The sequence below is a fragment of the Prosopis cineraria genome, unplaced genomic scaffold (assembly GCF_029017545.1).
Source record: "Prosopis cineraria cultivar Desert tree isolate PC_DT_omini unplaced genomic scaffold, ASM2901754v1 PC7, whole genome shotgun sequence".
Taxonomy (NCBI): Eukaryota; Viridiplantae; Streptophyta; class Magnoliopsida; order Fabales; family Fabaceae; genus Prosopis; species Prosopis cineraria.
The window spans coordinates 25,464,237-25,481,576 of NW_026555338.1; the positions used below are offsets into that span (position 1 = coordinate 25,464,237).

Genomic DNA, 17,340 nt, shown 5'->3' on the forward strand with positions numbered 1-17,340 from the left:
AATATCAATTAAATATATGTTTATTTAGTCAGGGTGATTATTTCCTTTTTTTCCTTCCTTGTATCTCGGCCTATCCCTCATTTTAAGGCCAGATTTGTGTCTTCATACCTGTATATATTCCCTTGAAAGGGTCCAGTGGAAATATAACGAGAATTTCTCCTCAAATATCTTCAAATATATATATATACACACATTGATGGGCATATTATATGTTTCCAACTCCTACATTGTTCACATGATTAGAGTTTTTTTTGCTGCTTTTTCTCTGCTTAACATGAGAAAAACCAGCTGAGGGAAAAGAGATTTTCTTTATTTTGGTGTGGGGGTAGAGATTTAAATGAAAACATTATCTAGTGACAATAAGCTGGGAATATATAAACCATCACAATATATGCTTAATAAAAACAGGTCAAATTAAATCCTAAAATAAAGGATACAAATTTACTAGAAATAAAGTGAGTACTCCCTTTAGTCCTCTTTAAAGTAGAGAGGAAATTTTTTTTATCATATTTATAAATCACGTCATTAAATTTTTATCACAAATTTTTTATTTTACCTTCCATTAAATATTGGAGAGAGAAAATATGTTATTAAAGTATATATATTTAATAAAGACAAAGTTAAGAACTTGTTAAATTTTAAAACAAAGTTAATAAGTTTTAAAATTTTTCTTGATACTAGTGAAACATGTCAGAAGCAGCTTATAAATAGAATTAGAGAAGTAACTCATTATCCAAATAAAGAATAAAGAAAGTAACTAAAAACTGAACAATTCTATTTAACTCAGTTTAAGAATGAATTAATTTAAATAGTTAATAGTGGACCATGCTAGGTATATGCACACCCACACATTTTTATAACATGATTTTAATGATCGTTTTCATAAAATTTCTTCGTTATTTGACATAAAAAGGGAATAAATTCTTTTCCTTTTTTTGTGAAATAAATCCTGAATTTATTAGACATTTAAAAAAAATCCACCTCAATTAACTAAACTGAACTGAATATGAAGTTCAATTAAGTTTGATACCCTTAAAAAAATGTATTCAACATGTTAAAAATCAAATTGATTTCATTAGCCTCAGATTTGTAATCAAACTCAAAAAACTCAAAATAACAGTGACACTAAAATTGACCAACAAAAGGATCACATGGCAGATATGGGCTAAGAAAATCTAAATATCATGGTGAACATAAACTAAACAAGTACGATCTCCCTCTACTATGAAACAAAGAGTATACATATATGGAGCACTAGCAGATTAACAAGCATTGAGTATGTGTTTGGCAATTTCCCACTTAAGAAGATTCTCTCAAATAAAAAGACACGAACAGTCTAGTTGAGATTCAAGCAACCAAAATTACCAAGTCGTACTCAGAGTGATCTTAAAAACCAAACATTCAGATTGCTGGCACCCGGCTAACTACAATGGAAAAAAATTTTAATCACTTGCACCAGCAGGGCCTACAAGAACTCCTTGTGCAGAGCCTTCTTTCCGGCTACCGTCGTCTTTCTCTTCTTGGTCTGGCTTTCTTATTCTGATTTTATATTTAGCCTCAAACTGAGCAATTTCCTTTTTCTTCTTTTCCAATGTCTCGTTAAGCCTGGCAATAACCTCTTCAAGGCCTTCCTTGTTGCGCTGCACGGCGGGCAGAACCTCTTTGATAGTTCTCTCCACCAGCACCCCTCCGATCATGCGATAGCATCGTCTGGATGGATCCAGTGGCTGAATGGCATTGATAACCAGTGAGTGCTCGCTAACCTCCATTTCGAGTTCAGTGATTTTTGAGTAAATTCGATTGAGTTCAGTTCTCATAGAAGCATACAAATTTGCGATCACTTGCTCATTAACTGGTTCCTTGCCACTGGCCATGGATAAAGTATCTGCAGCAGTTAGAGTACTGGCCTCGGCATCACTACTGGCCATTGTTCTATGCAAATAGAAGGGGAAAAAAATCATTAGGGGAAGGAAAAGGATATACGAAAATAAAAATGAAACTCGGATACACTAGAAAAGGAAATAGTTTTCTTCCCCCCCCCCCCTTCTTTAGTTTTAATGCAGCATATAGCAGTGACTCACTTCTTGCAATGCAGTCCACAATAATAGAACATGTAGAGTATGGCATAAATATCTATACAAAAAACATTCCCACAAAGAGTAAAGAAATCATTTCCAAAAGACCATATAGAAGTTTCAGAAACCTCAATTATTAATCTCTCCAATCATATCAATAAGGTGTCATAGGCGTATGCCAGAGATCTGATCAATATAAAAGATGCACAGTATCCTATATCCATCAGCTCATTACTCTAGGCCATGATTTTTGTTTTGGCCATACTCTAGGCTGTGACGAATGACACCTACCAAATGATAATCACAATTGATGTAACAAAATATGCTTCTAACTTGCAAACAACCAGCAGTGCAAGTGTTTCCCGTTCAATAATACAATCTCTTCAAGAAATTTTTTCATAGCAAAACTTTCTCATCGCATAAATCAAAATCATGAAAAATCAATAAAACCAATGACCAGTAATCAAAGAAAACAATACTTTGATTGGAAAAAACAGTAAAATCCAACCAGCCAACCTGATAAGCACACCAGTCAGATTATTTCTAGAAGACAAGAGTTCAAAGTCGCACTCCATTTAAGATACCAATCATCATCCAAGCATTTAAAAAATCTTAAATGAGCATGTGAAGACAAATGAGAAAAAAAATATTAGGAGCAAGGTTGTTATGATTGAGAGTAAGTAGAAATAGAATCAGCTAAGATGTTGCATAGATAAAATATTGGGATTATAAGATGCTGTATATAATATTTACTTAGTGGAAACAAAAATCTACAAACTCATACAACTTCGAAATCACATAAATTGTTTTAATCATAGGAATCAAGTCACAATTCAAATTGTGGATCAGAAGGCTAATTTATTTCATAAATCATAAATCAAACAAAATCATGCAAGTAAAAAAGATATTGAAAATAAGTATGGAATATATCATATAAATATTGTACAATAAAAAACATGCTCAAACTGTAAACTGTTTGAGGGGCAGAACTCTGAATGTCTGTAACTTATTCTTGCCAAGTCACCAGCCCACCATGTCCAGAAGGTTGCTGCCGGACAAAACAAACAGAGACTAAGGCAATGCACAAAGGTAGGGGAATGCTGCTTGGCCAATATAATGGTTGCATGGTTGCAACTCATGGAAAATATAGGTTTAAAACTGTTGCTTGGGAAAGTGTTTTAGTAAGCCTGAAGGATGCATTTCTTTCAATTGGGACAACATATTGTGGGTCATTTTAATTAAAACAAATACAAGTTTTCAACTTTCTGACTTTGTGATGTAGAACAAGGGAGGAAAGGGGGAGGGTTAAGGAAAAAGAGTCAGAATGACAGGGATAAAGGGAGGGAGAAAGAGTGAGGGAGAGTGCAATGGCAAAACATAATCTGAATAAAAATTATTCAAAAGATCTGACAACAAATAACTTAATGCTATTCATAAAGCCCCAAATGCTTAATCATGTTTCCTTCTTGTCTTGAGCATGTGTCTTTCTAGGGACAATTAAGCGTGTGTATTTAGTTTCCTCTATGAAATCTTAAATATAGACGCTTCTTTCAGCTTCACAAATGGATAATCTCAAACTTTACATACCAAAATTAAACCACCAGCCAATCAACAATGAAAATCAATAATCAAGTATCAACAGGATGCACCAAAAGTCATGAGACTAAGGAAGAGTTATGGTTCAATCCCAGGATAAACAGGTCATCCTATATGAAAGTGTCACCTTCAAGGCTTCCCCAGTTTTTTCTATAATTGTAGTTCCTGATATGAAAGTGTCGACAAAGAAAATACTAGAACTTCCGTCATAATTTGTCAAATAAGCGATGCTTTGTTCTACTATTTAGAAAAATCAGAAAGGCTATCTAACTATAAAGCATAAAGCAATATATTAATAAATCTGGGCATGAAAAGGAACAAATTAGAAATAGACATATCTCCTGTAATCTTTCGATCTGCAAGATATAGCAAATTCCTATCTAGCTTCACCATGGCAATCATAATTAAAATAAAATAAAATAAAAGTCCACGATTCAACAGAAGATCTTCAAGTTTTGGCATTTAAAACATGACACCATCTAACACCCCAATTTCATACAGGTTTACAACACATAAACAACCCCATATATAATAGTCAAAGTTCAACACAAGATTTAGCATATTTCATGACTCAAAACAGAATGAAACCCAATAACCAAACTAAATTACTATCAAGCAACAAGATAAACTATCTCAAATCAATTACATAGCAGCAGCAACAAAGATTAACCATCTCAAACTCTTGTTTGACTATGAAATTTACACAAAGAGGAAAGAAACCGAGAGCAAAGTTTCAATCTTCAACAGCAAAGTTTCAAGTTTCATTTTCAACGGAAATCGAGAACTCTGGGGGGAGTCATCCATCTTCAATCTACAGCAGTAAAGTTCCAAGTTTCAACAGAACTCAAGGCCACTAGAAAGCTCAACTTTCTAGAGAAATCGCGAGGGAGAGAGACCCGAAACGAAATATGGAAGACGGGAACAGGAAAAGAAGGGCAAAACAAAAACAAAAGAAAAGAAAAACAAGGCGATGTGGAAAAGAAGAATGGAACCTGGGTGATCGGCGGTGGCTGACGGAGCTCCGCTGGTGCCTACTACTGCCGAGGATGACGACGAAGATAAAAGGAGGTCTTCGATGTTCTATGGTGCGGTGACTGAAGAGTGGGTTTGCAATTGGGAACAAAAGCTGATGGGGGAAACGAATTTGGTTTTCTTCCGTTTGTTCAGAAACCAAAATTTTATTGTTAAAAACTTAGCAGTTGTTTAGATAAAAACAACTATTTAAAATTTTTAAAAAATAAGATATTATTCAACTATATTATTCAAGTTTAATCGTCTATTTTTTATTTAAAAAAATAATTAATTTATTAAAAATATAATTATTATTTTATTAATAATAATTAGGTATCAATTTTTTTAGCATTATAAATTAAATAATTAATCATGTTAAGTTTTAGCATTAATGTATTTTTATTACATTTTTTAAAATTATAAATTTAAAAAACACAAATAACTAGAGATCAAATTTTTAACATTATAGATCAAAATTTATGTTATTTAAAATATTTATCATATTTTTTAAATATTTTAAATATATTATATTTGTATATATTTCAAATATATTACATTTGTATAATAAAAATTGTAAATTATCATAAATCAATATCTTTTTTTATAATTATATATTTAAAAGCATATCTCACTATCACAAACCAAATAACTTTTAGTGTATAAAACTAACTTTTGAAAAAATATATCCAAACACAAATTTTATTATAACAACTGACTTTCACTAAATTGACTTTTATTAAATGAACTTTTATCAAATGAACTTTTAATAAATTAAAAACTAAATGCACACAATATGTTGGCCTTATTTTCCATAAAAACAAAAGCATAGAAGGAAAGAAAATAGGGGTAAAATTACAATAGGCCCTACAAGAAAACCTAAATTACCACGAAGTTCCATGAAAACAAGAATTAACAATGTAGTCCCAACGTCTCCAAATGTTATTAAAAAAAAATTGTGATATCCAATTACAAAATATATGCCCTTATTTGAAATTATAAGAAAAATACCTTCCTGGCATTATTGACTGCAAAACATCTATAACCTACAATTGATAGTTCAGGCAAGGTGAGCTTATTTAAATTAAGTTTAAAGTATATTATTTTTTTTAAAAAGCTTATATAACCAAGCTCAACCCTAATACCTTTAGGTTTCGAGTTTATTCAGATTGGCTTGAATACTCAAAACATTTTAAAAATATTTTTTTTATCTATATTATAATGTTTTTTTTATTCTTATTAAATGTTAGTAAGAGAAAATATATTATTAATATATATATATATACTTTTTAATAAGAGAAAAGTTGAAAATTTATCAAATTTTTTAGACAGAATTAATGAATTTTAGGCTCTTTTTTAGTTTTGATAAAATACATTAAAAATGACATATAAATAAAATTGATCTCTACTAATTCTTTTTTGTGTCAATTACAGGATCCTAGTAAGTTTTCTTGCTGTTGTGGCTGCTCTTGTTGATTCAAGTGCTGCCCCGGTTGCTGGTGGAGAGGAAAAGAAGGAAGAGCCAGCTGAAGAATCTAATGATGACATGGGCTTCAACCTGTTTGATTAATTGTGGGTCTTTTTAGACAGTTAGATATGATAATTCTTTTGATAGGTAAAAGTGCTTAAAGTGGTTATTTTCTGTTTCTTGAAGATATTTAGTATTTTATATTTATTTTGATAGAAATTCTTGCATGAACATATCAAGTGCATCTTGTGTGTCACTATTTTAATGACTTTATTTTTGAAATAAAGTGCTTCTTTAATTTCTTTCATTTTATCTCTTTATCATTGTCAATGGCATAATTAATTTATGTTTAAAGACATCTGACATGACAGGAGTTTGTTGGATAATATACAAATAACATAATGTACTAGGTTTATGTAAAAATTTCTTCTTTTTTCGACCAATTATTTCTTACTAGGTAGTAATACTTGAAGTTTCCACTTACCATATAACCATTTGTTTTAGGAAGCTAAATAATATGTGAATTAGTTGGCCAAAAATGCCATATAATCAATGGGCATTAATTTTACAATTTTATTTTTGTGGTAGTTGCATTACATGATGGCTCAGTGAAGGGTAAGGTCTCTCGGGCTAGTACAAGATCTCATGCTGAGGTTAAGCACCACAGGTTCGGTAGAGTAGGATCCTTTACTTTTGATAGCTCCTGGGCTATAGGCAAATACCCCACATTGCTCGAATTGGCTAGTTGGAAACTCCATGGAATAACGCTAGAGAGAAAGGACAAAACTTAATCAGTATAAACCCACAAGAAATCAAGAAATTTGACCTAAGGGACGAACTTTTTTAGAAATTAACACATTTGAGGAACCATGGACGACAAAGCTTGAGAAAGAAAGAATGTTAGGCCAAAAGCACAAACCGAGAAAGAACGAATACAAGACAAAGCACTCCTTGGACGGCCAATGGGATTCCGAGTCGTAGGCAAAGATTTAGGTAAGGTAGCTGTAGGAACATTGGCATGAGCAACATTGGAAGTGGTAGCGGCAGCAAAAGTAGAGGTAGCAATAAAGGAAGAGGCCATTGTTGAAATAAAGCAATGAAGGCAAGGAAGGACGAAGGCTTGAGGTTGAAGAAATGATAAAATGAACAAGAGGAACTAATAAAAGGGAGAGGGAGAAATTTATATTTTCTAGAAGGCACAGAGCAATGGAACGATGATGAAATGACTGCTCAATCGTGCCACGTGGCTTATAGTTACTAGCCACTAGCACGCTGGAAGCATTATTTGGGCTAAAGCTACAACAACACCTATTCAAAAAGTCGCAACGGTTATAGCAACAATTAGGTTAAGTGAGTGAAGCGTTAGGCCCAACAAAGGATCTAACAATAATAAGTCCTATACACGTAATGGTAAAATGGCCTGACTAAGTAAGCATAAGTCCTTGAATCCTTGAAGACTCGAAACTACTAGCGAGACCATAACCTTATACAAGACCATGATCCAAACAAGCCTCAACTCTTGTGAGATTGTGACCTTTACTCGTGGATATTTTGGGAACACAGGCTGGCAATTACAAATAGCCAACACAGCTTGTACACACTATAAATAGGAGAACAATAGCAAAGAAGAGAACATAAAAAACACCTTGAAACTCTCACAAACTCCATTGATCATTAGCTTTTAGCCTTAATTTACCTTTCAGTTTAGTTTAACTTATCAATTTATCCATTTTATTAATAAAATGGAACAAGCTTGATTGAATAATGTGCATGGACATGAAATTACAATGGGTAAATTGATAAATTAAACTAAACTAGAAGGTAAACTAAGGCTAAAAGCTAATGATAAGTGGAGTTTATGGGAGTCTCAAGGTGTTTTTTGTGTTCTCTTCTCTACTCCTATTCTCCTATTTTGTAATATAATTTTTAATTTTTTTAAAATAAAATAAAATGAAAATCTGTTTAATTATATTAATTTTAAAATTAAAAAATATACTAATATTAATAGTTATAAGTAGTTAATGATAATAATTTATAATAAAAATTGATAAAGGTAACTGTAATTTTTAATAATTAAATATAATATAGTTTAAAAATAAGAAAAATAAAATAAAAAGAACTCGAGGTTGTTTTTATTTTTTGGTTTAAAAAAATTTTTTTAAAATAATTAATAAAAAACACTTTTTCAAACAAGTATTTAAATTTTTTATTTTTAAAAAGAGAAAATAGTTTTTAAAAACTAAAAACAAACAACTCTTAATTTTGCTTCGGTGATGCCAAAAGCCCAAGTAAAGTTGGTTGAAGAAGGGAAATAAAAACAGTAAATTTTTCCAAACTATTATTCTTGTAATATTTTTTTAATTACAATTTTATTCTTGTAATTCTTTTAATCAACTTTTTATTCATATAATCCAGTCTTCCCTTTGTATAATGCACTTTTTTTTTTGGGTTACCAATAACATCTTAGTTTCAAAACCTCTAAACAATAAGCATACCTTTTTGGGTCAATGAACAATAATTAAGCTTCACTTTAGTGAATTAATATATAGCTAAAAATTGGGTCCATTTTGCAAAACATATCCTGAAATATGCATAAACTGTAAAGTAAATTGAAATAAACCTGTATAAAATTAGTTTGTCAAATATGTTCAAGAACCTTTTGTAAATCAATATGAAGCATTTAATTTAATTAATAATATCAACCTGTATATTTTAAAAAAATATCATCAACTAAGAACTCATCAAACTTCAAACATCATACTAGCTCTATCGTCGAATTTCCTAAACCCCCAAGCACATCACTTCCTGAATACACAGTGCATCAAAACATTGGCACACTCTCAACTCAAAACCCATAAAATTAAGGGTAAATGATAATTAGAGGTTTGATAAGAATATTAATGATAATTATAGATAATAAATTATTAAAATTCCAATAAGAGACTATGTTCTTATTTACAATAAATTATGTTTTGTTGATATGCTTGATATTTATAGATGACTTTTGTAAATTCTCTATTAACACTATAAAGATTCCCCAATATCTCCTGATAATTTTTCAAATGATAATGAAAAAATTACAAGTGATTGATTTTTTTATTCATAATTAATTCTCATAAATTTTTAACTAATATTACAAATAATTTCAAGTGCATTTTGTATATTTTCCAAGCGACTTATTTATATGACAGCAAAAAAAAGTTATTGGCTTTCGATCTATAATTAGCTCCTGTGAATTTCCAACTAACATTTTAAATAATTTTAAATGTATTTTCTTAATTTTTCAAGTGATTTATTTGTATATTGACAATAAAAAATTAAGATTTACAAGAAATTCTTGTAAATTTTCAACTAACGTTATAAGTGATTCAAAGTGTATTTTATTGATTTCCATTTCCCAACTGTCTATTTGCTTTTTTTAATTGTAAGTAAGGATCACAATTCTTTTTAATTGAAATTTCAATAATTTATGTTTATAATTGTCATTAATATTCTTAGAGAGTTCTTGATTGCCATTTTCTGAAAAATTAATGTACAAATGTCATAAATCAAATTTGATTGCTCAAGACCCTACCACTGTTGTTTGGTTCAATCCACATAAGCCGAAGTTAGAAACCTAACGGTATTGTAACATCATATTATAATGAAATGCCAATCATACTTATGATAATTGATTTTATTTGGTTTTTTTGGGTACAGCTAAATTTAATTCGATTAGGTTGAATATAAGGTTATACATATGCATAATGACATGCACACAACACATACATATTTATACCCTTACCTGCACACATGTAAGGTGAAAATAGACTAAATCAAGTTAGATTTTGGCTAAATAGATATGAGCCTATATGGTATGCTAGATATTTGAACCTGACTTGAAGTCTTTATAATTTTTTTTATGACTGGGCTGAGCTAAATAAAAAAGAACATATCTATTAAAAATCAAATGGTAAAATTGATACATCATCAATTCACCTTACAAAAGCTAATAAAAAGAAACACAAGCAAGGGAGAACATGTTTAATGAACTCAGACAAGGGAGAACATGTTTAATGCTTTGAAGAACAGGAAAAAAAAAATGGGCCATAAAAAAAGGTGAACTCAACTATTTCCTAATATATATACGTATATATATGCACACACTATAGTACATATATTACGTATTATATACACACACACTTGTGCTTGTTATATTATACAATAATGTATACATAACTCGCTTTATAAGGCTTGTAGGCCAAATTTTACAAAAACATGTTTAACCTATTTATTTAAATAAGTCTAATCAAATGTCAAAACTTGACTTGACTTATTCAATAAATAGGGCAAGTTAGCCTGAAATTGATCTAGTTATAGGTGTTTAACAAGCTACCTTGCTTACTTCCACACCAAAGAATGCATATGGGTTGGGTTTGTAACACATCAATTTTTTTTTTTAATAATTTAACTCAACCATAGTTGGGTTACAGCCACTCAACACATTTTATATCAATAATTTCAATATAAAATATTTTATAATTGACTTCAACTCACACAATATAACATTTCAGATAAATTTTTACCTCCCACATGCCATTAGGCTAAATCACATTTGTCCATCCTTATACTCCCAATAAGTAAAATAAGCAATTTAGTCAATTTTCAACACAAGCCAGTTATTTGGCCTTATAATCATGCCATTTTAACCAATCCAAAGTAAATCAAATATTAAAATTACAGTCATCCAAATTGTACCAAAAATAGAAATAGTTTGAAAGGCATGATTACATTTATATATTCATATAATTGACAATAAACAAAAAGCCCTAATATTGACAATATAACACATTATAAATCATAAATCAAATACCCAAAAAAGACAGTGGATCTATGCCACTAAATCTCAAGGACTCCTCCACGTGTCACTCGTGGCTCTTCTCCTGAAAATTGTTAACCACATAATGAGACTCAAAAGTCCCAGTAACCAAAGCCAATTTATGATAGTGTATACAAACAGTTAAGTGTGTGCTTACTAAGTGAGAATTAAAAATAATATAATTCTAACAAATATAAGAAATATTACAATACACACAAATAACTATCCTTATATCCCTCCATTAACCTCGAGCCGTAGCCCTCACTCGGTGCTAAATTAACCGGCCAAAGGTAGATTAGTCCGAGCCCTTACGAGCCACCTATTCAGCTTCAATAAGGGCGTACCACGTGGCACATAAATACAACAACAATAGCAAGTATCCCAACACCTCCCACAATAATCAAACAAATTAATAATAATATTGCACAATTATACAATATTATAAAATTTATAATTTTCTCAGTAATCACCTAATTAACATAAAGTAACACAAATCATAAATTAAAAATATGGTTATCTCGTGGCTTTTTCAATAAATTATTTCTTACAATTTCTATCCCACCACAATCTTCACCAACAACACAATCTACAAATAACATATTATTTATAAATATTAGTTTTAATTTTTGAAACTAATAAAATAATTCTAATAATAGAATTAAAAATATAACATAATTTCTAATCTCAATCTTAATACAAATCTAGAGTTAATACTATTAAGTAAAATTGTTTTAACTCCTGTTTTACTCATCAATAAACATTAATAATCTAAAAATCAACTTCTAAACTAATTTCTATTATCAAAATTTTCTTTTTATTTCATAAATTCGTACCTAAAATACCTAAAAATTAAAAAATTGAGTCTCTAGCTTAGAATCATAATCCTATAGCCATAATAATTCATTTCTCATCCCAAATAAACATCTAAACCTCAATAAATCAACATATATTTTCAGATTTAATAAAAATCTAGTCTAGAATTTGATCCATAAGCCACAAATTCGAAGATCATCAACAAATTTATACTCTAGAATATTTATTATATTACTAACAACCTCAAAAATTATATTTATTCAACATAAATTCATCCCTCTTCCAAATTCTAAATTTTCTACCACCACAAACTCAGAAACCAAAGAGGAAGGATAGCTAAGAACGAATTTTAGATCACTTACTTAGTCTTGAAAAGTTTGAAATCACATCCTAAATATCCTATTAAAACCTCTTACCTTAAAATTCAGATCTCCCGCACCAGCGACTCACGCTCACTCTGCCTCAACTCGCGCACGAAGGAAAGAAGTGAAGAAAGAGGGAAGGAGGTGGGTTTTTATAAAAAAATACTGTGGGTCCCACATTTTTTTATTATTTCTTCTTTCCTCTCTCTCCTTTTTTTTATTATTATATACATAATCATTGCACCGAAAGCTATCTTGTTCTTCTTCTTCTTCCTTTTTTTTTATATACCTTTTCTCCTTTTTAATAATAATAATAATAATAATAATAATAATTTAATAATAATTTTTTAATTAATTAATTTTAATTAATTTTTTTAATTTAGAATTATATCCTAAGTTAGATTTAATAATCATTTTCTACTAATTTGCTTATCTCTAAATATTTTTCAAAATTTCTATTAACCTAAATTAACTATTAAAATTTAAATTGAGATGTTACAGGGTTGGGGCGGGCTCCACCCTAACCTGATGCCTAACCCGATGTGCATACTTGGGCATCAGGCCGCTCAAAAGTTCAAGCTGGGTTTTGGCCTGATGCCTAAAAATTATTTTAAAAACAATTTCATTAACTAACAAAAATTATAATTATAGTTATTTAAAAGGTTAATCCTTGAAATGCACATGAGGGGTCACGAATAATTCTAAACTCAACTATAGATTATTTATATTTTTTAACTTTAAAAAATCGTTGCTCCATTACCCTGCATAAACTTACCTAACGTATCCTTTATGTGGGTCTCACATATCATTTTTTTTAATACTTTTATCATAAAATATTGCTTGTGGGTCCCATATTATTTCTTTTATTTCTCCTTCTCTCTTATCTCCCTCTTTCCCCCCTCTCCATCTCTATCTCTTTGCAACTCAATCCATTGTCCCTCCCTTCATGCTCGTCTCCCTCTCCCTCTCTCTCTTTCTCTCCTCCATTCAATCTCCCTCTCCCTTCCCTCTCCTTCTCGTCTCTCTCTTCCTCTTCCTCTATCTGCTCTCCTCTACTTTCTCTCTCTCCCTCTTCTCATCCTCTCCCTCCTCTCTCGGGTCCTTATCCTCACCAATGCCATGACAACTCCGATGACTATTGTGGATGGGCTGGACACAATGAGCATGGATGCCTCCTTGGTTGAGTTGAACACACACGTATGCATTGCTACTAGCCTCCTTGGTCGAGTTGAACACACTCACATGCATTGGAGATTTTTTGTTTAACTTAGGATATATATTTTTGTTAAGCTTTGCTTTTGGAAGTTGGAAATAATAATGATAAGTGATAATATATATATATATATATAAAATAAAGAGAAGACTTAATGAGGAAGTATATTGAAGTTAAAAAAAAGAACAAGAAGAAGAGGCGGTGGAGTTAAGGCTAATATATATATATATATATATATCTTATTGGCTTTGCTTCCTCATTTCATTTTAGGCACATAAGAGATAGAGAGAAGAGGAAGGAGAGGATAAGGAATTTGATGAGATTTTGAGGTAAGATTCATGCTCAAAACTATTCCTATTCTCAAAACTTTTTTTATAAATATTTTCCTACTCTTTTAGAGCTTTCTAATGATAGTAAAATTTTAATGAGTAGAGCAAATTTTAATATTTGAATTTAGAGTAAGTATTGACTTTTAACAACAAGAACTATAAATCAATAGAGATAAATTATTATTTAAATTTTATTGATCTAGATTTGTTCTATTAACTGATTGGAGAGTTTATAATTAAGGTTTTAACTATTGTTTAAATTGTGTTTTTGAGACTGAGGCAAGTTAACTTAACTTAGCTTTGGATTTTTATTGGAGGGATTTAGATTGGAAGGATATGGTTGTAAATTTGATAAGTTTGGTTAAATTTTATATTTAATTGATAAATTACAATATATATATATATATAATGCTATTTATATCATTCGATGTCGTAGATTAATATGTTATTGTGGCTAAAAAGTTTCCTACACATTTGAGTTAGTTATAACTTAGAAAGGAGGTAACATTAGAATAACCTTTCATATATTGAGATACTAGTTTTTATTGTTGTGTGTGTGTGTGTGTGTATTAATACTTGTGTGATTTTATTGTGGAATGTAGCATTTGTTTTATATGATGCAAAAGAGGTAATAATAATGGTTAGTAATATGATTGTTTGTTTGGGATTGATGATTGAATATTTATGTTACGTGGTTTGCCTCCATTACACGCATAGTGGTTGGCCTTTTTCTTGTAGTTCCTAATGTTTTTGACATTTTGGGATGATGGACATCTCTTTTGTAAGGAAGGGAGTTCTATTCTAACAGCAATGCACCTTTAGTTAAGTATAACCTTAATTTAGGCTCTAGCTAGCAGTAATAAAGGAGTTGAGAGGCGTAAAGGTGAGGTTGAAAAATATATCACTGTTGTTTTAATTTGATATTAATTTAAAAATTGTTATATAATTGTGAATGCTGCATTCCCTATTTTGTGTATTGATTGTGAAATACATATGTATATTTATAGATATATTTGCGAACTGGTTTTAATAAGTATGTTGGTATATGTTAGAATAACCAACTATTATTGAGATTTTGATCTCACATGTTACTTCTTATCATTCTTTAGGTGAGTAATCAAGTAGAGCTATAGGGAGGGCACTGAAGAAGTGAGCTTGGGCTCCCTTCTCTCGACTTGGCATGTGGTTTTTTGTTTATTTTATAATTATAATTGCCATGACCTAAGGACCCTTTATAAATTTTATTTTAGATAATTGTTGTAGGTTATTTGACTAAAATTACTTAATCTTTTTGTTTAAACTGAATAACTTTTAAACATATCGACCTAGATCATGGTTTTCTATTGGGCCAACCCCATTTATTTTGAATTGTACATATTAATGATATAAAAAGGTGTGCTTAGCAGAATTGATTATATTTATAAACTACTATTAAACCTTGGACTTGCTGCAAATTGTTTATTGGGCTTCATCTATCCTAAGCCTAGTAGTGATTTTTAATCTTGTTTTGTTTGGATAAGTATATTTTTGAAAAAAATATTTATTTATAAAGGAAAAAGGGGGAAGGTTTTTATTATAATAATATTCTAGTAGTATTAATCGTAAATTGACTTAATATTCTAGTAATCTTACTTATAAAAATAATGACTTGACTTGTTATTATAATAATATTACTTGTAAAAATTATAACTTGACTTGTTATTTCAATTATGTCATTTGTAAAAATAGTAACTTGACTTGTTAATTCAGTAATGTTAATTATAATTAAAGGACATTTTGGTCATTTAACTAAGAAAATTTATTTATGGATTAAGGGTCAATTTTGCTTCTGAAGTATACACACAATGTCACAAATGACTCTAAACTCAACTATGAGTAATTTATATCCCTCAACCTCAATATTTTTTCTTCTAGCACCCTGTTCGTCCATTTTTTTATTAGTAGGGCCCACTTTTAAATTTTTTAAATATTTTTATTATAAAATATTACTTGTGGGTCTCACATAACTTTTTTTATATTTTTATCCTCTCTCTCTCCTTTCCCTCTCAAATCTATCCTCACCTCACACTCTCTGTCTCTTACCCCCTCCCTCCTCTCTCTTACCCCCAACTCCTCCAACTCAAACCCACCATTATAATGAGTATTGCTATGGCCTAATAATAACAATACTGAAGAAGAGATAGGAGCAATCTTAATGGATGGGTTTATAGCAAATAACAAAGCAGCTCATCACAACAGTGATAGGAAAGAAAGCTTTTAGGGAAGCAAGCTTGAAGAAACAAGTGCAGGTTTTGGGGAAGAAAGTTTCATCTAGTAATATTATAATGGTGATGGGAAAGAGAAGCAATAAATGGGAATGGTTTAAGCCAAGTGGTGCAACCTCATCACCATTATCATCAACATCAACAAGCCATAAGCCCAGAACCATGCATAGCTTATGGATGTCCTCTCTCTCTCTCTCTCTCTCTCTCTCTCTCTCTCTTTCCCCCTTCTCTGGCCCTTATCTTCCACCAGGCATGGCACTCGAGGGGTTGAGGTACGTTTACTAGAAGGGCAATGGAGTAGTGCTCCTATAGTGCAGTAGTAGTAGCTGGTAGGCATGGTGATCTCTATTTTTAATTAAAAAACAGGGTAGAACAGAGTGTTTTTTAAGGCTTAAGGTTGGTATTAAGCTGTGATGAAACCATGCTTATTGTGTGGTTTTTCAAGGGAAGATGGCACTAATTATCGGGGGTTGACTCTGGGATAGGAAGAGTTGTGTGCAACTTGTTTGCCTTGGAAAGAGCCACTGTGGCCTCCATTGATTTCGATGTCCTTCAAGGAGGATGAAACCTGTCAGTGTGGTGAGAAATTGGCCATGAAGTTGCTTGTTAGAGCACTCTTTAGTGTATTCATGTAGTTTCTTGCTAAAGCACTCTTCGGTGTATTCAAAGACAAGCTTGGTTCAAAGTAGAAGAATGCAACTACGAGAGGGGTTGCCTCGATGGTGGCTACAGGTTCAATCAAACTAGCATTGATATTGGCGATAGCTTGGAGCTTCTTGTAGGAACAATGACAAAGCCTAGAGGAAGAAGAGCTATGGGAGAAGTGTCCTCGCCGGACATGGCAAGTTGGATGGATTCGACATCGATGGTAGTGTACACTACTAGACTCCTTGACTAGTCAATGCAACTTTCTTACACTACTAACTTCGCATTTTGTGATGAGTTGCAGAGAGAGGGAATGTAGGGGAGAGAGGGGGAGAGAGGAGGGAGGAAAGAGAGAAGGAGAAAAATATTTAAAAAATGATTGGTGGGACCCAATGAAATATTTCATAATAAAATATTAAAAAATGTAAAAGTAGGCCCCACAAACCAAGAAAATTGACAAAAAAAATGGCGGGTGCTGGAAAAAAAAAATTTAAGATTAAAGAATATAAATCACCTATATATAAGTTTAAAATTATTTATAACTTTTTATGTATATTTCAGAGTAAAATTGACTCTCAATCCTTTATTTAATTTCAATACTTTGGGCTTGTAGTAAAATTTATGAATTTTTTGGGCTCAATGGAAATTACGTCACACGCCTTTAAGGAAATTGTCCCGATTTTTTTTCCCCCACCAGAGTACCCGATCG

General features: G+C 31.0%; 1 protein-coding gene across 1 annotated transcript; it reads right to left on the reverse strand.

Moving 5' to 3' along the window:
* Window positions 1–1,199: 1,199 nt before the first annotated feature.
* Window positions 1,200–4,830, reverse strand: LOC129315134 (prefoldin subunit 2). The gene is made up of 2 exons (XM_054958693.1): window positions 4,664–4,830; window positions 1,200–1,932 (listed from the first exon to the last, which is right to left on the reverse strand). Exon 2 carries the CDS (start codon window positions 1,926–1,928, stop codon window positions 1,443–1,445), a length of 486 nt encoding a protein of 161 aa, XP_054814668.1. The 5' UTR covers window positions 1,929–1,932; window positions 4,664–4,830; the 3' UTR covers window positions 1,200–1,442.
* Between the last annotated feature and the right edge of the window lie 12,510 nt (window positions 4,831–17,340).

Excerpts from the sequence above, each read along its gene's own strand:
- LOC129315134 (XM_054958693.1), bottom strand. The coding sequence starts at position 1,928 with ATGGCCAGTAGTGATGCCGAGGCCAGTACTCTAACTGCTGCAGATACT.